The 24521-nt window shown below is 39.2% G+C and overlaps 1 protein-coding gene across 6 annotated transcripts in view; it reads right to left on the reverse strand.

Annotated features, from left to right (window-relative positions):
* Nucleotides 1-24521, reverse strand: part of ST7 (suppression of tumorigenicity 7) — a 262861-nt gene that overhangs the window by 36416 nt on the left and 201924 nt on the right. For 5 of the 6 annotated variants that reach the window (XM_036863758.1, XM_036863755.1, XM_036863759.1 and 2 more), the window contains 2 exons: nucleotides 19539-19653; nucleotides 1401-1473 (listed from right to left, as the gene is read on the reverse strand). In XM_036863758.1, the coding sequence (XP_036719653.1) occupies nucleotides 1401-1473; nucleotides 19539-19653 (188 nt within the window). Of the gene's footprint in view, nucleotides 1-505; nucleotides 642-1400; nucleotides 1474-19538; nucleotides 19654-24521 lie in introns of all 6 variants that reach the window. The other variant, XM_036863760.1, reaches the window with a different exon arrangement.

The raw sequence follows: 24521 nt of genomic DNA on the forward strand, positions 1-24521 counted from the left end.
CATCTACACATCAAGGGCCCAGAAAACCACAGCGAGCCAAAGGCATGAGCTCTCCAAACCTCCACTACACGGAACCTCTGAGTGACCCCTCAGACAGAGGCCAACAAAAACCCCAGCAGAAGCAGAAAGCGTGCTTGCATCTAATCGCGGCAGGAATTAAATTCAGCTGTCAAGTCTCTCTGTCTAAATAGCTAATCTAAGTTTTCTAGGAGGTACCTGCTTAGGTCAGGGGAGGGGGTAGGACTGACAAGGGCAGACAGTGTAGGAAAAAGAGAAAACTAGGTTACAGAAGAGCGCACTTGGTTAAAAACAGAACTGGGGAGAATTTTAAAGGAGGCTCCCAACCCAATGTCAGTGCTGCGATGGAGGGTTAAGTCTTGCAGCTTCAGCAGCAGGCAAGCCTGCTTGGGGCTGTTCCGGCAGGGGGAGTGTGCATGCCCAAACTGCGGGCGAGACACCTGCCCAAGTGAATGAAAAAAACCAGACCATGCAATCTCTTTCTCACCTCACACCCAGGGCTAACTCCAGAGCTGTGCTTGGCAGGCAGACACCACAGGGGAAGCTGTGACAACCCTGGCCCTGCCCTCCCAAGCTGGAGTCGCTGTGTAGGGAGAAAAGATGTTGCAGTAGGTACTGGCGATCTACAGGATAAAAAAGAATGAAAGAAAATTACTTCGGTCTTGAAGTGCACACACACTTAACAGCAAACCTGTCTGACACAGCAGAGGCTGTTTTCTTTTCCTGTTATCTGCTTTTCAGTGCTACCGAGGGAGTGTATCGGGAAGTGTAAGCGTTTATGAACTCAAAACCAGTTAAGCCATCTATTCTCTTTCACCTGCCAGTCATCTTGAGTGTTTATGGAAATTCTCTATACCATAGTCACCTGCCTGAACAAAACGGGCAAATGTCCCACTGTGATGGTGACTCAAGGTAAACGGATCCTGGGTGGGGAGTTAGTTTGGAATTGATAAGGTAAGGAAAGGGAGATGACCATCCCCTTTTGCCATATTAATATGTTTGTTATGACTACTACCCCATCCTGGACTGCTGGAGGAAGAGGAATATGCAAAAAAAATGAATCAAAGAAGGCATTTTGTGTAAGTCCCAAGCAGGCCTTTTGGTATCTACTGTCCGGCAAAAAAAAAAAAAAAAAGTCACCTCAGAGGCATGGAGTTTCATACAAATCCCTCTTTAGGAACCCACACACCATTACAATACCTGGCGATATACATTCCCTCCTTCTAGTAGTGAAAGAAAAGAAAATGCAGGTTTTGGAAAATGCATGCTCATAAGCAGGGGTCTCATGGACTAAGAAAACCTTGCAGAGAAAGCCCTCAGAGACAACACATCTCCTTCGGTCCAGACCGGCATCTGTACTGCACAGGCTACTATCCACTTACTTGTCAGAGACAGCCCTTGCTTTGAGCAAGGCCGCTGTGTAGCATATTGTTGCCGACTTTGGTAAGCTTATATCTGTTAGAGAGAAAAAAAGTAGGAACTGTTATAAGTCTGTACAAACAAAGAGCAATGATTTTTTTAATACACTAGCATTTTAATCATGTAAGCCTAAGGAGCATAAATTAAGAATATTTTAACTGTTCCTTATGTATCCAAGTGGTAAGTGAAACTAAGGGTAATTCGTATTTTTGTGAATAATTCAAATTTCAAATCCACCACACTGTTCAGCAATCATCTTTTATTTAAAATATGGATTTTTCATATGTTGAGTTTATTTAAGCAGAGAATAGCTATAAATATATAAATTTAAATATTACATGAATAGCCTTGATATCAAGAAAGGCAAATAGGACTTCTCTGTTAACTTATAAAATTTCTCAAGAGGCATATGAAATATTAAAGTGAAAAAAATATTACCTGGATTTTTTTTAAATATTAAGGTTTTTTAGTGATAAATAAATTTATTCAAAAATTATTCTTTAGTGGTCAGATTTAAACCAGATTTCATGAAATTTATATTCAGTTTTTTTGTTAAAATTGGAAAGAGAAATCTTTATGAGGCTATATATGAAATCTTTATAAAACTATACAATTTTTGTTCATTCAAACCCATGACAAAGCCCCTTTCATATGAAGCCTAATTTGTTGCCCAGAAAAACAGTTCCTTTCAGTTTGTATAGAAAATTTCAGATGGAGGGGTGGCAACGGGTACCAGATTCAGATAGAGTTTACAGGCAAATAAAAGCACAGAGTACAACTAAGAGGAGATAAATGCAAAGAGGGTAGTCCCTCTGGGGGCAGGGGGTGGGACTTATTTTTAAATTATGATCCTATTTCGCACCAGAACTGTCTTTCTTTAACACTCAGACTAGGTAAAAATATGCCATTCCCAGGTGCTACAAAATTCACCCTAGGTTAGAAGAACTCTTAACACCTGGAACGCCCTCCAAGTTTCTTTCGGGCTGTTTTCAACTTTAGAAGAATTACATTATGGTAGGGATGAAAAGGAAAGTCCATAACTAGACAAAAGACAACAGCAGAAGAAAATAATTTCATAAAAGAAAAACAATCTTTCATTCAATAATGAGTATTTACCACCAATTCCAGCATGAGGAATTTCTCTTTGAGGGAAATTTCAATGACATTGATAAAATACAAATAATCAGAGAAAATACCAACACAGAATTGAAAGAGAGAGAGGTCTTTGTGACCCTGATCTCATAAATTATATTCAAAGAAAATTTCAGCACCATATGCATACTGTAAAATGGTGTGCTTATGACTAAGAAGGAAAAAAAAATGTCAGACAGTCATGGATTTGTCTTGTTGCTTCTCCAACATCTAAACATTTAACCACTTCCCAGTATGTGAAATCAATCCAGGAATCAATTATCTTGTTTGCTAGGGTCCACTTATTGATTGTTAGTGGAAGATAATAAAAAAAATTGCAGATAATACACATTCTACTTAAAAGTTCAGACCTTTTTTTTTTTTTTTTAAACTTCAGACCTTTCATTTAAAAATTATCCAAGCCCTGCTTCCACCCTTCCTGGTGTGATCTGTGTTCCTTCTGCGACAATCTAGCACCTTTCTATGAAGTGGGAACAAAGGATTAGTCCTAGAAAGGAGTTGAAACTGAAAATAATGGTCAAAATTATTCGAAGGTGGCAGCACAGATGGAACCTCACTTGATAAACTAAAGAAAACCTGTTGTTAAGGATTTAGCTTCTCAATGAGAACGATCATGTTGTTCTGAAGGTTACCTAATCAAGCAAATGAACACATTCACCCACTTGGAAATGCAGAAAGAGATATGATTGATGTGTTCCAGCAGAATATTAGAGATGCCTAATCAAAGGTGATCTTTAACCCCCTCACACCCATAGACAGGACATTCACAACTCTGCAACGTTACAACTACTATGGTACATTTTCCCCATTTAAAAAAATTTTACCCTTACTCCTTCATTGTATGTAAAGATACTGGTATATGTGCACAGTCATAATGCTTAAAAAAATAAAGAAAAAAATATTTTAATCAATATCAAATGGGGAAAGGAAGAAATATAAATATCCCATTCCCCACTAGTGGCAAGTTCATTCCATTTGTTATCTCTTTAGTATATTATTTTGCTCTCACTATTAAACAAAAATTAAAAACAGCAAACAATTCTTGCATAACTTATTTATATATTTTCAATATTTTTCTTTTAATTCTGTCAAAGCAATACATCTATTTGGTAATGGCAATTTGTCTCTAAGGAGGGATGAATCATTAAAAAGAAACTGATCCTAAATTTCCCTTCAGGTAAAGCATCTTGTTCAAATAAGGTTTTTGTGTACAACACTTTTTTTTTAAATGTGGCAATATAAATTAAATGCTTTAACATTTTGCCTACCCAGCAATTCTACTTCTGAGACTTTATCCTAAGGGAAATCATCACAACTGTGCATGAAGATTTAGCTTTAAGGATGTTGATCACGACATTGTTTCTAATGGTAGAAAACTGGAAACAGCCCAAATGTCAATCATAGGAGAATGGCTAAGGTGCTGCGCATCCACAGGGTGCAATTCGATGCAGTCGTTAAATCATGTGTTGGAAAGTATTTAATGACCTGGGGAAATGTTGCATTGTTGTGTACACATCAATAAGTAAAACAAGTTTACAAAAATTATGATTTCACATATTTCTAAAAAAGCATTTTTATGCACAGAGGTAAAAAGGCTGGAACTATATATACCAAATATCAACAGTTTTTATTTCTGGGTGCTGGGATTATAGACAATTTTTTTCTATGTTTACCTGCATTTCCAAAGCTTCCTGCGATGTACACGTAATAAGTGAATTTTTAAAAGATAACAATGATGCTAAGTGGAAGAATTCTTTCTACAAATTGTCTGAAGCAAGTTCATGGGCAAATATGACACACTGGTGGAGCCAGACACAGACAGCATAAACAGACAAAGGCAGAACTTATACGAAGTGCTGTTAGCCTGCAGATGTAGAAAATTATTTATACACCTTCATGAAAGTTAGTGTATTCCTTTCATGGTGTGCAATTGTTAACCGTATTTTAATCTAATAAATGCCTAATATCTAAATCAGAGGCAGGACCTGCATGTTTTGGCTCGCTTTTAAGAAAAAACCATATACACTACCTTTAGGAGAAAGCTAATTATTATGGGCTGCTTGCCTCATGAGGTTTTTTCATTTCTTTAGGGAAAAAAAAAAAAGGCTGAGACTTGGTTGTTGTTGCCTATTATAATTATGAAACTTATTATTTTGAAATAATTATGGGGTCATAGGAAGTTGTGAATATAGTACACAGAGTTCTGTGAAGCTTCCTTCAGCTTCCCTCAAATGGTGACAACTCGCATAACTGCATTATAACATAAAAAAACCAAGAAATTGACATTGGTACAGTACTATTAAGTCAATTACAGACCTTATTCAGTTTTCACCATTTTTTACATGCATTCCTGTGTGTGTGGTTCTATGCAATTTTATCCCAAGGCTAGATTCATGTAACCACCACTACCATCAAAATACACAACTTTTCCAAAGGAACTCTCTCACGCTACCCCTTTATTTGTACCCTCCCCACCCATACCTGTCCCCCAGTGACCACTAATCTGTTCTCTATTTCCATAGACTTGTCTGCCTACTGTGATTTTATGCTTTTGCCACCAGGGAAATGGATAAAATGGTAAGGGGAACAGGGTGACTAACCGTACTGATGAAAATGGTAGTATCAGAAGTTTTAAGCAGGAAATAACAACAAATAAGCTGCTTTCCAATATTGCTTGTAATTTATTCAGAAATTTTATTTTGAGGAAGAAACTCAAAATCATTCTAAGTCCAATTTTGTATGAGCAGACTCTGTGCAGTGCTTTTCTGTCTTTTGTAAGTGGTGTGTAGCTACCATTATTGCCAGAAAGTCCCCTTAAGAATTAGAATCCAAGGAGGAAATGAAAGTAAATGAGACATCACATACTCATTGTAGAAACAAGGAATGCTGAATAAATGTTTCTCACTTCGGCAAAGCTGAACCGTTGGTGTTAGTTTAATTTTCCTTCCATTTCTTTGCCATCTTGTGTTTCATACAGATCCTTTTATGAAAGAAGAACTTTCTCCAAGCATCTTAGGCGTACAAAATCAAATTGTCGTGAAAGTCTTTCCTTAAAATCTACAATCTTGAATTTCATACAACTGGAATCATAGCACGTGTACTTTTGTGTCTGGCTTCTCTCTCTCCAAATAATGCTTCTGAGGTTCATCCATGTTGTAGCATGTATCAGTACTTCGTTCCTTTTTATTGCCAAGTAGTATTTCATTGTGTGGATATACAATATGTTCATTCTCTTGCTAATGGCTATTTGGATTGTTCTCCAGTTTTGGACTACTATGAAGAAAACTGTTGTGACTATTCTTGTGTACTTTTTGGTTAAAAAAACCCCTCATTTCTTCTTGGATATGTAACTGGAAATGGAATTGAGTCAGAAGGTAGATGAATGTTTAAACTGGTAAGTAGACAGTGCTCCAAAGTGGTTGTATGAAGTCTGCAAAGCTAATATATGGCGAGAGAGGTCAGAAAAAGGTTTACTTCTGGGTTAGAGGGGCAATTTTCTGAGATGATGGAAAGTTCTATGATTCTGGGAGGTGATCACAGAGGTATATACATAGGTGAAAAGTCATCCAGCTCTACATTTAAGATTTGTGCATGTTACAATATGTAATTTATACCACAATAAAAAAGATGAAAAAAAAAAAAGCCAAACCTACAATCCTGTGTCACCTGAAGCTGCCTTCTCTTACTTGCCTTTCGTCATTCTGGCCCCTCCATTCTCTCTATGCATCCTTATGTAAAAATTACTTCCTAGTTTAATAAACAGAATCCGATTATTTTTCAGGTTGGCCTTTCAAATACTAAGATGGTTAAATTATCTCCTCTAAACCTGATCTTTTCCAGAATAAATATTTCTAGCCCCTCAACTGACACAGTCTTCAGAACTTCTCACTTATTTTTGTTACGGAGCCATGGGTGATTTCAAAGTATGAGAATTAGAAGTGGAAACAATCATCTGAATCCCTGAAACCTGACGGTACAGAGCTCAGGGGAAGCGTGCAGCCTGAGGAGCCATGGCCACTACCATTCTCTGAGTTACTAGCTGGGATGGCCCTGACGCTGAGCAGCTGGAGCAGTTTGTTCCTATGGTCGTGTGGTCAACAAAACCCCGCTGATTCCATTCAAACCAATTTCAGCCAAAGCCAGGTCTTTTCTCTTTTACTTCAGCCATGAGAATTTTTGAACCTATGAGCAGGATTTCACATTTGACTCCATTAAATTTTAAATCTTAAAATAAAATCTAGGACTTCCCTGGTGGCACAGTGGTTAAGAATCCGCCTGCCAATGCAGGGGACACGATCCCTGGTCCGGGAAGATCCCACATGCCTCAGAGCAGCTAAGCCCGTGCACCGCAACTACTGAGCCTGTGCTCTAGAGCCTGCAAGCCACAACTACTGAGCCCACGTGCCACAACTACTGAAGCCCATGTGCCTAGAGCCCGTGCTCCGCAACAAGAGAAGCCACCGCACGCTGCAACTACAGAAAGCCCACGCCGCATGCAGCAACAAAGACCCAATGCAGCCAAAAATAAAATAAATAAATTTATAAAAAAATAAAATCTAAACCATTAAATATTAATGGTTTCAGCATGTTAGTCCAGGCTATCAGTCATTGTTGTAACTCAACCTACCACTCACAGCTTTGTTCCATATACCTTGTAAGTACACCTTCCTCCCCATATGATTATTATCATCATCAAAATTATTGCCAACATTTATCAAGGGCTTATTAAGTGCCAGGCACTGGTGTTAATCACTTACACACATTAATCCTCAGAGCAACCCTATGAGATAGGACCTACTGCTAGCCCTGTTTTATAGATGGGGAAAGTGAGGCATAGAACAGTTAAGAAATATGCCAACATCACACACTTAGAACAAATATGAGCTTCCCCCAGAACACACGCTTTTTAACTGTGCTATGCTGTTGACAAGGTCTGATTTAAAAACATACTGACCATGGCAATACCAAGGAGAGAATCCAAAAATGGTATTCTAGAGATCACCCTAAATTTGCAACGGTCTGCAATGATCTACATGCAACCATTTATTAATAGTTATGATAGGTATTATATTATACCATTAAATTATACCATTTATTAATGGTATAATAGGTATCATGACGACATTGCTCCATGTTACCTAAAAAGACAGCATTAAAAACATTATCAAAATTCACTTTGTTATAGAGCAGAAACTAACACACCATTGTAAAGCAATTATACTCCAATAAAGATGTTAAAAAAATTATCAAATATTTTATTTAAATAAAGATACAAATATTTCCATGGCATTTCTCTAATTCAGAAATATAAAGAAAAATGGCTTTAATAAGAAACATTTAAATATTATTGTATAGACTACAAATATTTTCACATGTACTATCTCATCTGTTTTTATGTCACACAACTTCCTCAGTAAATCCATGCTAGATCTTCAATCACCTCTTTCCTAAGTGTTCATAAACCACATATTTCTCTCCTCTAGAATTTTGCTGGGATTGATTTATTTGTTGAAATTCTTAAAAAAAAAAAAGGAATCAAAAGTATTGAGGGGAAATAGAAAATAGGAGTGAATAGTTGTATATTTTTATTAACTTATTAACACATTACTTTCTTATCCAGATAGTAGTACTACAAGATAAATCAAAGAATTGGACAACAGCACACGACTGTGAAGGTCAGCCCTCAAAAATCTTTCATTTTACAGATAAAAAATACAGGCCCAGGGAAGCTAAATGATAACTTAAGAGCTGCCTAACTAATTAGTGACAGAGATGGTCTTGCAATAGCATGTCTTTGTCACCATCCCATACTGCCAATGTGGTACTTGCTTTTATTTTCCTTATCATCATTCTCTTACACTTTATCATTTTCCTTGGAAAATGGCTTCACAATTAAAGTCTTGAGACTTTTGCCTCCTCTGAACTTTAGCCACCCAGAACACCTGCTGACAGGTTTCTACCTCACTTGTATATACTTATTTAGCTATTTGTCATTCTGATATTTTCATAAACTTTAATCATTTGTGTTTAATTTTACATTTTTTTCCCAGTGGGAATAACTATAATCTCATCTTTTAGAATCTCTCATCCTTCTTGAACCAATTTCCACTTTAAAAATCTCTGTATCTCCTATGCCACATAGTGTCCGCACAAAGTATTTATTGAATCTCCATTTATGGGTTTATATTTATCTTTCCTTTGAATTAAAAAAGGGTGTGACTTCTCGTTGTTGTTATTATAAGCTATACGATAACATGCTCTCCTTTAAGGTGCTTCCTTTTTCGTAAGAATTAAATCCAGGGGCTTCCTTGGTGGCGCAGTGGTTGAGAATCTGCCTGCCGATGCAGGGGACACGGGTTCGAGTCCTGGTCTGGGAAGATCCCACATGCCGCGGAGCAACTAGGCCCGTGAGCCACAACTACTGAGCCTGCGCGTCTGGAGCCTGTGCTCCGCAACAAGAGAGGCCGCAACAGTGAGAGGCCCGCGCACCGCGATGAAGAGTGGCCCCCACTTGCCGCAACTGGAGAAAGCCCTCACACAGAAACGAAGACCCAACACAGCCAAAAATAAATAAATAAATAAAAATTAAAAAAAAAAAAAAAAAAAGAATTAAATCCAAGGTATTAACTACTCTCAGGCATTGTCTACTTTGGTCGTAATTAAAGTGTCAGTAAGACAAGACCTTGTCAGATGCTTTGCTTTTAGCAAATGAGACTTGTAGATTGACAGGTGCAGGCCTTCACATCGCCTGCTCCAAATTCACAACCTCTAAAGACTAGGGGGACATTCCACCTGTTCCCCACATTCCACTTTTTTTTCCCGCCTCATGTCGTTGTTATGACTCAGCAGAAGTAGGCAGGTGTTGGTGGGCTACATGAATCCTGGCAGGCTCTTGATAACATCTTAGTTACATGCCCCCGAAAGACAGATTATCTAAGGGTTATACTGGGTCTACATAGTTAAGAAAGAGATCCCCAGAGAGCAAATGAAATGAAGTAGTTATAGTTTAAAATAGAAAGTTTTGATCACCCAGGAAATTAAAAAAGTTTCTGCACTGGGATTCCCATTTGTTGTATAAAGAAGAAAAACCAAACTCTAAAAACTCTTTTATACTTATTGGTTGAAAAACCCTGCATATGTCTCCCTGAAGGATAGAATTCTGCTTCTTCGCAGAGTCTGAAATCACCTCCCCAGTCCTCTCCAGCGGCATTCTACTCCTTCACATCTTAGGGCTTTCCCAGTGTTCATCTCTCAACCACCTCAAGTCAAAAAAGGGCAGAGTGTGAATCCACTGTGCCACTCCCTTCCCTCTGGGGGCAGGTTGAAGCCCTTCCTCTGCTGACACTGCCTCCAAGTCTCTCCATGGTCTCCAGAACAAAATCCAAACTAGACCCAAAGCTCTTTGAGGCCTGGCCCCTGCTTAACTCACCCAGTGCAAGTTCAGCCCTTTGCTACAGCCTCTGTCTTCCCTCTGCTCTGTGGGAAACAGAGTTCTCCTCACAAGCTGTGTCAATCCTGCCCTGAACCTCTGGACATATTCTCTTTGCCTCCAGCACCTGTGCTGTCTGGCTCAGCACAGATCCCACCTCCACTGGGGTGGCTTCCCTCATTACCCTGGATGAGGTGTCCCTTCCATGCTGGGTTAAACTCTATCAGTCTTTACACTTTACAGCGATTGTCCATTCTCTTACTTCCCTCTCCTACTTACGTGGTGTGCTTTAGGGGTAAAAGCGGTGTTTCTTCATCACTTTGTACCCACAACACAAAGCAATGTTTGAAACATAGTTGGTGGTCAGTGTTTGCTGAATAAAATCCTAAGTTAATGTACTAACATATCAAATCACTTGATATGACCTTCCTTCAACATGCAAACATTTACTTCTAATTTAGCTTCTGGGAGCCAAAAGTGATCAATGTTGATGGGTGCTTTAAGAGGGAGTCATAAACTTGTTATTTCTCAACACGTATACTTCCTTATCTTTGCTTACAGCATTCCGGCAGAAGGCATGACATTGGGCTGTGCTCTAAATCTAGATGTCTATTTGAAAAAGCAGTGGAATGAAAAAGTGGGGCAGGAAGAAAGCAAGAGTAAAAGCTGAAACAAGGTTGAAGAAAAGTAGAATTTTTGTCCAGAAACAAGGAAGGCAAACCACACATCTTCTGGCTCCCAAGGACCCTTTATGAGAATGATGTTGCTGAAAAAAACAAAAAAAGTCATCTCAGGGAGGATGACTCTTAAGTTTTCAAAAGCCATAAATGGCTCATAAGATCAAACCTGAAATTCAATGAAATAATCTTAGGACAAATTTATGTAATTATGAGTAAAACTGTCAATTTGATGTATCTCAGAAAACTCATGGGGCAAAACTTTAGATAGGACAGAATTTTTCCAGTGATAATCTTTTCACCTAATTTCCTTTTGTTCATCTGCAATAATAATAACAATCAAGATGTAATTTTAAAAGGATCATTACTTTCCCTGTGCATGAGATTAGTCAATTGAGGGTCAATTTTACATCTATACTTCTAAAAGAATGTTTTCAATAGCAATATTCAGCAGATAAGTGAGTAGCAAACCAGCAGATAAGTAAGTCCCAAAGCACCTCACAAGTAAGGACGCTATGTCATAGTGCATCTCCATCTAACAAGTTGTTCGTTCACCGTAGATGCTCTGAACATCTACTGTAGTACATAAGTGTCCAAGAAGAAGAGGACACAGGGCTTGCTCTCAAAGAGTTTCTTTCTCTGTACTTCCCACAGCATGTTTCAAACTGATTCACTGAGCACGGATTCATCCCACCTCGACTCACCATGGGTTGTTTTTTGTTTTTAACATCTTTCTTCAATAGACGGAAAGCTTCTTGGCGACACAGAGTAAATCATATTCATCTCTGAATGTGGAAGCACCTAAAAGTTAGTATCTTCAACATAAAGGTTTGATAGATCCTTGCTGAATTAATTTGAAAAAATTAACCTAATTACTCTCTGTAATCATTTAAGATTACATAGTATCAAGCATCACTTTTCTTGGTTGCCCAGCAAATTGATATACTTGAAGTTTGTGTAGCCTTGACAGATGCTTTTGGAGCCACGAACTGACTAACCAAACAAACAAAATTGAAAAACAAACTAATGAAAATGCAGCCCACTTCTCCTTTCTGTTTGAGGACTGTAATGTCTTATTACTGTACCATTATGTGATGCTGTCCTCCATGTGACTGTCTTCAATAAAATTTCTCAGTTTACTCCTGTTCATGATATGATGCAATGAAAACAATAGATATGTAAAATTCTCTTAGATTTTTTTTTTTTTTTTGGTTCCAGACAGTATGAAGTCTTTTTGTCCCACCTTCAAAAAGCCAATCTAAGGTCCCCTTTCAACCAAAGGTGAAAATTTCACTGAAGAAATAAAAAGGACTGATATACTAGAACCTCAAAATGATGTGCCACCTGGGATGGGGAAATACTACATGATCTTGGTAATCTGGAGCAGGGGGAGAGGCAAGCAACACGGATTCAACTATCATGCTACAAAGCCAAACAACAGATCTTATTTGCAACTTTTGAATTGGATTACCCCAAAAGGTCTGTGTCAGGAGGCCCTTCTGTGGCTGGTGCCCTGGAGCCAAATATGGCAGTTTATGTGATGGTGATGGCCAGCTAAGGAGGGATGTTACCTTGGTAAATTACGATAACTGGGCAGAAAGGATTACTAAAGCCAGCATAAATTTAGAGGGTTTGTTCATGTGCCAACTCTGTGAATTACAGATGTATGCATTCATAAAATGTCTTCCATCATCAGAGATTGTAGAAGTTTTTCACGCATACAGTCTTCACTGAAATAGCATCTGTTATCAGAACTCCCGCTCATTGCATGTATAGTATGACAGCCAATCACTTTGTAACCTCAAAGGCCTAGTCCTCTTGACAGATATACCTCTTAGTTTCCAAGTCAGCAGGGCACCCACTGCAAAGCTATCACAGGGCCATCACTTCTCAGTCACTCGTGCTTACCAGCCTGAAGCCATAGCCCATGGTGTCAGTGCTGATAATTATTTTCTTCTTTGAAGCAGCAATGGGATTATTTGCCTATCTTTTACACAAGGATTCTCTTCAGCATTTGCCGGGTATCCTTGATCTTTTCCGTAAGAGCCAGGCCAGGGAAGGGAGCTGGACGAGGCTTCGAGTCTGTCACTAGGGACTGATGGCACTTCAAACCCTCTTTCTTGAATGCAGCCTCTTTTTGTAGTGGATATGTCTCAGAAGCTGCCTGTGCCTATGGCATCAGAACTCACATCTATACATACACTTGACCGAAAAGCACCATTTTGGAGGTCTGGACAGCACGACGCTGACTGCTTCAATACAGATTTTTATTTTTTTAATATTTATGTATTTTATTTGGTTGTGCCAGGTCTTAGTTGCGGCTCGAGGGCTCCTTAGTTGTGGCATGTGAACTCTTAGTTGTGGCATGCATGTGGGATCTAGTTCCCTGACCAGGGATCGAACCCGGGCCCCCTGCACTGGGAGTGTGGAGTCTTAACCACTGTGCTACCAGGGAAGTCCCGTCAATAGAGATTTTATTCACTGGTCCTTCTGGCATCTCAAATCCCTCTTATTCCACAAACATAAATGGAAAACAGCCTAACCAAAAGACAGGGTATCCAGTGACCATTTCAGAGGAATGGAGATGATAGTTGAGTAACTTGTACTAGTTATAAGGCCCTGGGCAATGAACAAAGTGTACAAAATTTTTACTTATAACTACATGCTGACTCTGCAAACCAATGATTAGCAAAAAGCTTATTCTCTGAATAGTCTCAACATAGACTGATTCCCTCATGCTTTCTTTAGAATTTCTGTTTTCAATCTACTGAGATGAAAGTATTTCCCCCAATGTTACAAACATGTCTTGTTCTTGAAAGTATACCCTTTGCACATTGCCAGATGGTAGATAATAATGCTAATTTAGGATGGGCTTGATGGCACCAGTAAAAATGGTCTTGATATAGTTGTTGCATTTATATAGTATTCGTGATTATAAAAAAGACCAGGGCTTCCCTGGTGGTGCAGTGGTTGAGAATCTGCCTGCCAATGCAGGGGACATGGGTTCGAGTCCTGGTCTGGGAAGATCCCACATGCCGCAGAGCAACTAGGCCCGTGAGCCACAATTACTGAGCCTGCGCACCTGGAGCCTGTGCTCCACAACAAGAGAGGCCGCGATAATGAGAGGCCCGCGCGCCGCGATGAGGAGTGGCCCCCGCTTGCCGCAACTAGAGAAAGCCCTCGCACAGAAACGAAGACCCAACACAGCCATAAATAAATAAATAAATAAATAAACCCAAAGTTTAAAAAAAAAAAAAAAAGTTGGTGTGTTAAGGTGCTCAGTTACGAATATTAAAAAAAAAAAAAAAAAAAAGACCAGCTGTCCCTCACAGGGAAGTTCCTGCCCCCAAATTTAGGGCAATCACTAAATGACCTAATGGAGTAAATATCGAAAAGAGCTTGGATTTGTATTTCTATTGGGACAAATTGCCCCAAGGCTGAAACAATTTGTCTTTTGATCAAGAGTGAAAATGTTGGGCATTTTTTATTTTTCAGCTTTCCAAATGTTAGAGTTGTTTATAGATAAAACTAAGCATTTCCATTCTTATCAAATATCTACACATATGTCCTATGAGATCTAAAATTAATTTTAATAACAGGCCATAACACTTTTGGGGGGGCAAAAGACTGGGCTTTTATGCTCTCATTTTTTTTTTAATTAATTAATTAATTTATTTATTTATTTATGGCTGTGTTGGGTCTTCGTTTCTGTGTGAGGGCTTTCTCTAGTTGTGGCAAGCGGGGGCCACTCTTCATTGCGGTGCGCGGGCCTCTCACTGTCGCGGCCTCTCTTGTTGTGGAGCACAGGCTCCAGACGCGCAGGCTCAGCAATTGTGGCTCACGGGCCTAGTTGCTCCGCGGCATGTGGGATCCTCCCAGACCAGGGCTCGAACCCGTGTCCCCTGCATTGGCAGGCAGATTCTCAACCACTGCGCCACCAGGGAAGCCCTATGCTCTCATTTTAACTGACATTTTATATATGGTTTTCCATTTGAACAAAATGGATTAAGAACAGAGGTGAAGTTCAGGAGTGGTCACCTTAGCTCTTTATAATGGTTAATAGTTACTGAATTCTTACTGTGCGGCCCACACTGTTCTAAACATTTACCATGGATCAACTGCTTTAATCCTCACAACAAATTCCCAGCTGTGTGATCCTGGGCAAGTTACTTAGGCTTTCTAAGCCTAGATTCCATTTCCAGAGAAAGAAATGGAAGCTTCGAAGGTTGAGTGATTTGCTGAAGTTCACTCAGCCAGTGGAAGGCAGAGCTGAGACTTGATCTCAGCAGGCTGGCACCAGGGCTAGTCCTCTTCCCCACCAACAGGACTGCCTTTGGCATCCTCAGGGATCACTAACTAGAGACAGAACTAGACACTCCCAAAGGAAATGCTCACAAAATTAGCACTCACGTTCCTATTCACTTGCTCTGTGAGGTTCTTCTAAAATTGAAATGGGCAAATGATAATGAATAAGAAACGCATGAATTCTTTTCCCCATTCCCACGCTAATCTTTGAGACTTAAGCTTTCAACCTAGGTGGCCTATAAACTTCTTTGAAAGGCAATCCAAAGCTTGTAACAACTTTCTCAATGGCTTTGAAAAGAAGGTTCTGATGACTTAATGATCTTAAAAAACATTTCTGTCTTTATAGGTAATGTATGACTGAAAAAAAAAAGAAGATAAATCTCAAATTAAATGACCACCATACATCAAATCCCCTTTGTGACTAAAGAAATCAGGTACACGTTGAAGATGGAAAGCCATATTTTGAAGATGGTTTCAGAAAGATAAGCAAATATAGATATGCCCAGTTCTTAAGGAATAATTTTAAAAGAATCTTAAAAGATAATTTGGCATTACTGAAATTCTGCACCACGGCTCCAGCCCGCCTAATTCATGCCTTTGTAAGAGGAGTGAGAGAGGGAGAGAAAGTCACTTCAGCAAGGCTTAGGTTTATGAAAAACACATGGGCTTTTAAAGCTAGCTAAACCTGAATTTGCGTCTCAGTTCTACAGTTTTCAAGGAATGTGGTCTTGAAAGTTACTTAAATTCACAAGCCTCAGTTTCTGCATCTGCTAAAATGGAATAACTACCTCCTTGCAAAGACACTGTAAGGGTTATAGGTAATGTGTGCAATGTGCTTGGCACATGGTAGGTTCTCAGCAAACTGTAGCTGATAATAACAACGAGAACAGTGTTAATAAAAACAATAAAAAATACTGCCAACAGCAGAGACCAGTGGAAGTATGATGATGGTTAAGCGCATGGGCCAGGGGTCAGACCACCTCAGCTTTTATCCTGGCTTTCCTTTCCTTGTAGAATTCACATCTTATTGAACAAAGACTGTTTGTTCTCAGTTTATCTCTTTGCTCTCATACCATAACATCTCCATAGCTTTACTTGATATCTTAGGCTCTTCACTTCAGCAAATTACTTAACTCTTCTCTGTACCAGTTACCACAGCTGTAAAATGGGGCTAATAATAGTATCTACCTCATATGCTTGTGGTGAGAATAAATGAGTCCATCCACATAGAGCTTAGAATCACGTCTGACCCTGACACATTATAAGAACTCAATGCTAGCTGTTGCTGCTGCTGTTTTTTTAGTTATTGTGTGAAGGACACTCCAAAACCAACACCAACCACCTGGATAAAAACTGCCCACCCATAATGTTGGTTAACAAATTGAAACTAGAAGAGCATGAAAACTCCTGAGGCTGGCAAGACAGCATTTCAGACTAATGGCTGGAATAATATAAGATCAGGGAAAAAATCAAAATTAGACTGCAGTTTACAAGGAGGTGTGGTCAGTTAACTGGTAATCCTGCTAAGAATCCAGGGTTGCCAAAGGGCTTCACTGTAAAAGGACTTTGTAAATGTCACTTTTAAAAGTCAAAGCAAATAAAAAAGTGGAGGAGAATAAGAATGAGGCAAAGGGAATACAGGTTGCCTTCCTCCTTTCCTCAGAACATGTTGTGTTTTTTTCCCCCATGCTCTACCATATTTCTAAATCCTTTTTGCAAAGGTCAGAAAAGCAGCACTAATCCCATTGTGTCACTTTCCAACATACTACTTAAAAAAATTCAGCTACCTAGCAAATGTAATAAAGAAGGATTGCTGTACCCATAAAACATCCAAGAAACAGCTACCAAACCAGAGCATTCCGATTTGCAAAGATAACATATAATCCTGCTGCTTTGGGTGTGGCTTGATGGCGAGGGATGGTGAGGCTGGGATTCAAAGTGCTGTCTCCAGCATCTCATGGATTAGGATGATGACATCTGAACCAGGGTGAAGAACAGGGCACCCCCATTGCTGTCTGTACTCCAAGCCCTCTGAAGCACCCACTTCCTAACACAGGGGCAGAAAATGGGACAAGAACTGGGTCAAGGTCCTTTGGGTCTCCAGAAAAAGCAGCAGGGATGAACTGGAAAGAGCCCATTTTATGGTACGGGGTGAGGAAGAAGAGGCATGTTTTTAATAGTCTTGTGTGGTTGCAGCTCACTCCTCAAGCAACAGTAACCAGCAGCCACTTCATTCTATTTCTACTGTAAATGACACTGGCCTAAGCCAAGTCTGTACCAAAACACCCTCCAGAATTCAGCTGGGGTTAGGTCATCTGCAGTCTATTGACAACTGCTGAACTCAAAACCCCTAACGAGGCATCTCAGCAACAGTATGTGTCCTGCCACTAATGAGGCTCTTTTTCCATGAATAATGAATAAGAACATCATCTCTGTTGCCAGGTACAAACATAAACAAAGCTCAACACAAGGGCCTTGGTATGGTGAGTTTGTCCATTTGCAACAAAGGAATTTTGCAAAGTGAGAGCCAAGTTTTAGTGGAGGGTGGGACAAGCTCTTGTAACGAACAATGTGAACATATGTTATCAGAATCTAATAAATCAGCTTTTGGTTGTTGTGGAACCGAGGCTGTGCAATGGAATAGAGAGAGACAACAGAAAGCTCCAAATGAGTTCATTTCTTTATTTTACACTCAGTCTCGTAACACAAAGCTGATGATTTCTGTAATGAGCCAAAATCTTCATGAAAGGAGCCTTAGGAGATTTGAGATCCCAAAGGCTCTATTGGTTAAATCTTTTCTTAAGCCTGATGTATCAGGCTGAGGGCAGGTCGGCGCTGGGGATGAGAACACTGGAACCTTGCTATGACACTGATGGCTACGGGGTGGCATGTGGAAAAGTGCATGGCCAGTTGAACCCATGTGCTGGGTTCTGCTGGTACTAAAAGGCCTGTAGTGTATGAGCATTTTGCCTCTAAGGTAGTTTCCTGGCTTAGACTCCCAAGGTCATCCCAACAGAGATTCCACATATAAACAGAGAACAAAAGTGAGCTGACATGAAGGCCAAACAGTCTTTATTTTGTTTACTATAAAGTGCGCCACAAATACTTTTCTCTCTTGCTAAAATCAGTTCCATACTAGGTAGCATATATCTTGTTACACAGGGTGCTCATGTTTGCACAGGCCAAGTGATGCCATCACTGGCTGACGGTTTTTAGTTTCCATCAGTTTGAGCAAGAATTAACAATAAAACAAAACCAAAACGGTCTCACGATGCCTCAGTTCCTCCAACTGCAGGGGGTAACAACTCTAACTTATTTCAGAGATTCCTTATGAAGAAATGTATGTCAAAAATAAGACTCAAATAGTATAGTTTGCCCTATATGTTTGATGAATATTTTGACCTGAATAATTCTTTTTTTATTTTTATAAATTAATGTTATTTATTTATTTATTTTTGGCTGTGTTGGGTCTTCGTTGCTGCGCGCGTGCTTTCTCTGCTTGAGGCGAGCAGGGGCTACTCTTTGTTGCGGTGCGCAGACTTCTCATTGCCGTGGCTTCTCTTGTTGCGGAGCACGGGCTCTAGGCGTGCGGGCTTCAGTAGTTGTGGCTCGCGGTCTCTAGAGCACAGGCTCAGTAGTTGTGGCGCACGGGCTTAGTGACTCCGCGGCATGTGGGATCTTCCCGGACCAGGGCTCAAACCCGTGTCCCCTGCATTGGCAGGCGGATTCTTAACCACTGCGCCACCAGGGAAGTCCCCCTGAATAATTCTTTAAATGCACTAAAGATGCTTACTTAAGAAAGAATATTTTATAGAGTAAACAATGATCATAAGTAATCACTCCCTAATATCCATTTTATAAGCAAATATATTTATTTTCGGGAGAGAGTTAATGAAATATGGCAGAATAGTATGAAATTCTGCAGAGATTCCAGAAGCTAAGTCATGGCAGGTAATTATGCAGAAATTTTTTGTACAATTAATCAAATAGTAAATTCACAGACAATGGCAATATGAGCAGAAGATTTTTCAAATATCTAGGAGATGTCAGCTTATTTTTCTGGTTTATTAAGGAGAGGTAAAATGTTATCCTGTGCTCATGGGTGAGTAACCAGAATGGCAAAGGGACCGCAACGCCTCTCATATGAAGAAATGGGGGTTATTCTGCTAATGAGGAGAAGACCTGGGATGAAAGGGCCACAATCTTATCTTCAAATATTACTGAACTGTCACAAGGTTTGTAGCAAGAGCTACCAGCTGTTCTATTGCTTCGAAGGATCAACAAAACCAACAGGTAGTGGTCACAGTCAGCCGATGAGGGGTCACAGCAGGAGCTCAAACAGTCAGTGCTGTTCCAACAAGGTACATGCCGCCTGCAGAGGTTCTGAGTGATTCCTGACCACAGAAATCAGGTGGAAATTCTCTAAGAGGATAGTTATCAAAGTGCTGTGCTATAAAAATGATCCTTCTGATCTAATCATTAAAATACATCAAGAAGAGAGGAAATACTCAAGTAGATAAAAGTACCCAAGGACTTACCATCATACTTTGCTAAGACTGCCTGAACATCAGCATATGCTTGTAGTTCCAGAAGGGCTTCTAAAAGGTTTTCATGGATGTTGAACATGCTCAGGAGAGGGAACTCCTTCATTAACTAGGAAAGAAGAAACCAAGCAATAATTAATATATGTTTCTTATCTTTTTAAAGTATAACTAATACTGTTATATTTATACATTATATACAAAAGTATAATGTAATTTTTAGAAGTATAATTAATACTGAATGATAAGCATTCATATCAATTATTATGTTGTAAAGCATTAAATGCTTAAGTTTTTTCCTGCTATTTTGGAAAAATGGCAACTTTGAATTTGTGAGAAAGTAAGGTGGGAGAAATTCCAAAAGTGGGGAGTTTTTATGAACACTGAGAAACATACTGAGAGGTAGTACTGAATAATGTTAAAATGCCTTAAAGGCCAAATAAAGTGAAGGCTGAAAACTATCTCATAGGTGTTAACAGCTAGCAGTTTTGGATGGAAGCCAGAGGGCAGAAGGAGAAACAAAAGGCGCTACTCTTTTGAGCAGCCTGGTGACCAAGTTAAGGAGAAAAAGTAGGAAAATAACTAGAAGGTGATATGTGTTAAGAAAATTTGTAGGTAGTGACAGGGAATGGTGGTAAAAGAAGAGGATGTTCAGGAGTTCCTGCCTGGCGGTCTCAATAAAACAGAAGTCAAGATTATTTTCTGAGACTGAGGGAACAGGTGGCAGGGAGGAAATAGGAAGACAGTGGTGAAAGTGTAGAACAATCAAGGATTGCAGAGGCCGTCTTGGGGCCCTAACAGACTGGAGACCATGAGTTTACAGAGGCTATAATTGGCACTGTTGTCAGGTTTCAGCTAACAGTGCTCAGCAGCCCAGGTACGGTGGCAAAGATGTCAAATGATGAGGTTGAGCCTGGGAAGACTGAATTAGATTCAATGAAAAGTCAAGAAGAGAACTGGCTAGAATGGTGAAAGAATGATTAAAGGAATGGCCTCAGGTTCTGGACAGCATGGGGAGGAAGAGAGGTCCAAAGAGAGTTAAAAGATATAATAATGAATTTCACTGGAAAACAAAGAGAAAGAAGACAGGACCAAGAATTTCAGAGTAAAATCTTATCTTCAAGAAAAATAAATCTCACCTTAAGAAAAAGAAAACCAGGTTCTTTATAAAGCAAAGACACACACACACACGCCTATTTATATATATGTGTGTGTGTATGTATTGATGTATACGTATATATCCTCTATTTAATCTCCTAAATGGATAACTGTTTTCTATTATAACACAATGACCTCTAAAATAGTGATACCTCTTTTTTTGATGTCAACATATTTAAAGCAATTGTGCTGAGAGAAATAATACTCAAAAATAGGCTAATTTACTGTTAAGCAAGAAACCAGTGGATACATTGCATTGACTATCCACTTCTTCCAAGTTATAAAATCTTTGCCATATTGTTTTGTTTTTTTAAAGCCAAGAACATTTAGCATATCTCTAAAAATAAGTAACTTTCTGCAGCTACAAAGCATCATATTACCAACGAATAACACCTATCAAAATGATTATGTCTTCAATAAGCCTGTCTGAACCCCCTAGAGACAGCCTGCAGTATTTTCATTGCTAGTAAAGTAAGTGAATAAGGCTGTATCACACATTGTTGATGTTCTGTAACCAATAAAAGTATTTCTTGTTCTGGTTCACTTTGATTCTGGCTGACATCATCTTTTGATTTTTTTTCCCTTTATAATTAGTGCTTGTTAGAATTAAATCTCTCTGTCATTCAGCATTTGGCAACACAATAAAGACATTCTCTAACCTGCAACATTTAAACATTTACCATTTTCAACCAATTCTTCAGGTAAAGGTCAGACTTCAAGGACACAAGTCATATTCTGTAATTTAAAAACTGCAACTCCAAATATTAGTATGCTGAAGCTTAAAAACTGAGAGGGAAGTCTAATTAAAATCCAATGAGACTATGAGCAAACATGGAGGTCTTGGCTTGTTTAAACAGAACTTGAAGTAAGATGCTAGGAGTTTGGGCAGCAATGCTTTTGCTGGAAGCTTGGACAGAGTATACCATGTCCAAAAAAATAATCACCAATAAAAGGATTTTAAACATGGCAAATGGCAAATGTTGGAGAGGTAATCAAAGTCATATGACAATTTGGAAATCTAGCTTTGCTTCTTGAATATAAACAAGAAGAAAAAGTGAACCTTCTGCTGCCCCATCTCACTCCAGCTCTCACCTGGCCCTCTCCAGCCCTTCACAACAAGCTCTCTTAGAAAAAAGCCATGAATGTTCTACCCCCACAGCTCCCTTCAGTCCTCACTGCAAGCTACAATCTGGCTTCCAGCCCCACAATTCCTCTGAATCTGTTCATTCCACATTTCCAGGTGACTTAAATTGCTCCTGTGGACGCCCTCCAGTCCTTTTCTTGCTTGACCTCTACAACATTTGACAGTTTGATGACTTTTTCCTTGAAACTCTTGTCTCTCTTGGCTTCCTCAACACCATTCTCTTCTGGTTTTCTTCGTACTTATCTTCTAGCTCCTTCTCTAGTTTCCCCCTTGTCTGCTACTTAGGAGTAGGTTGTCTCCCTGGTTATGCCCCAAGTACCCTTCACATAAACACCCTCATCTCTAGGGTACTTTTGTGTCCAGGGTCTCAATACCACCACCTTTGTGGGGATGGCTCCCACATCCTCACATCCTCACATCCTGCTCTGACCTCTCTCCTAAGCCATTACATCAACTTATAAACTATCCCCCTGACAGTTTTACCCGATCCATCTAATACTGGGCTCATAAATTTCTCCTCCCCACGCCAACCCTTCAAACTTGTTTTTCCCCCGTAGTACTTCCTATTTCGGAAAAGAACCATTAAGCCCCACTAACCTCTTCGCCCTACCCACAATAGCCACCTTAGAGGTCCCTAAACCCCTGAATTCATATGTAAAAAATGCTGGTAGTTTTCATCAGGTTCGAAGAAAGCTCTGTCATGCAAACAAATACATAAACATAAAACAAGCAAACACTTTAAGAATCACTATCATTTCCTCTTTTCTCTGACCTTGCTGCCAATAACTTAGTTTATGCCCTTACACTTGGCCTAAATTGCTCAAATAGCATCTTTCCTCTGCTTGCTTCTAGATCACCTTTTTCCAATCCACCCTTCACATTACTGTCATAACGGCTTTTCAAATAAACACACTTGAGTCCATCTCAAGCCTGCTTAAAAGGCAACCACTGACGTGGCTGGACGTATCCTAAGGAAATAGGCAGATGTGACTATAAATTTAAAAACAAGATTGTCTTTCACGACATTATTTATAGTAGTGAAAAATGCAAGCAACTTAAAACTTTATCTATTATGAGACATTTATGTAAAATAAGATATAGTCATCTATTGGGCTATGATATACAGTCATTAGTAGCTAAATTCTCAAATAATTATTAATGGCATGGCCTTGGAAATGCAGACACATGACATTACTTAGAAAAAGTAAGATACAAACCAAATAACACAATAAGATCAAGCTTTTCTTTTGTATCTATGCATAGAAACATACTTGGTTAGAAACAACAAAATGTTTACTAGTAGTTATTTCTGGTTAGTGAGATTAAAGGTGATTTTTATTTCTTCCTTCATATTTACCATACGTTGTAATATTTTTAAAAGGAGTATGTGTACATTCTATAAATGGGGGTGGAAAAACTGTTTTTGAGAATATTGACTTCTCTGAGAACTACGAAACATTGATAAAGGAAATTGAAGATGATTCAAAGAAATGGAAAGCTATCGCATGCTCTTGGATTGAAAGAATTCATACTGTTAAAATGGGCATACTACCCAAAGCAATCTACAGTTTTAACGTGATCCTTATCAAATTACCCATGACATTCTTCACAGAACTAGAACAAATAATCCTAAAATTTATATGGAACCACAAAAGACCCAGAATTGCCAAAGCAATCCTGAGGAAAAAGAACAAAGCTGGAGGCATAACCTTCCCAGACTTCAGACAATACTACAGAGCTACAGTAATCAAAATAGCATGGTACTGGCACAAAAACAGACATATTGATCAATGGAACAGAACAGAGAGCCCAGAAATAAACCCACACACCTATGATCAATTAATCTTTGACAAAGGAGGCAAGAATATACAATGGGGAAAAGACAGTCTCTTCAGCAAGTGGTGTTGGGAAAGCTGGACAGCCACATGTAAATCAATGAAGTTAGAACACACCCTCACACCATACACAAAAATGAACTCAAAATGGCTTAAAGACTTGAATATAAGACATGATACCATAAAACTCCTAAAAGAGAGCATAGGCAAAACCTTCTCTGACATAAATTGTAGTAATGTTTTCTTAGGTCAGTCTCCCAAGGGAATAGAAATAAAAGCAAAAATTTTAAAATGGGACCTAATTAAACTTAAAAGCTTTTGCACAGCAAAGGAAACCATCAAGAAAACAAAAAGACAACCTATGGAATGGGAGAAAATATTTGCAAATGGTGCAACTGACAAGGGCTTAATTTCCAAAATATACAAACAGCTCATCCAGCTCAATATCAAAAAAACCCAAACAACCCAATCAAAAAATGGGCCGAAGGCCTAAACAGACATTTCTCCAAAGAAGACATACAGATGGCCAACAGGCACATGAAAAAGTGCTCAACACTGCTAATTATGAGAGAAATGCAAATCAAAACTACAATAAGGTATCACCTCACACCACTCAGAATGGCCATCATCAAAAAGTCTACAAATAATAAATGCTGGAGAGGGTGTGGAGAAAAGGGAACCCTCCTACACTGTTGGTGAGAATGTAAATTGGTGCAGCCACTGTGGAGAACAGTATGGAGGTTCCTTCAAAAACTAAAAATAGGGTTACTGATATGATCCAGCAATCCCACTCCTGGGCATACATCTGGAAAAGATGAAAACTCGAATTTAAAAAAAATACAT

Source organism: Balaenoptera musculus, chromosome 9, assembly GCF_009873245.2.
Source record: "Balaenoptera musculus isolate JJ_BM4_2016_0621 chromosome 9, mBalMus1.pri.v3, whole genome shotgun sequence".
Classification (NCBI taxonomy): Eukaryota; Metazoa; Chordata; class Mammalia; order Artiodactyla; family Balaenopteridae; genus Balaenoptera; species Balaenoptera musculus.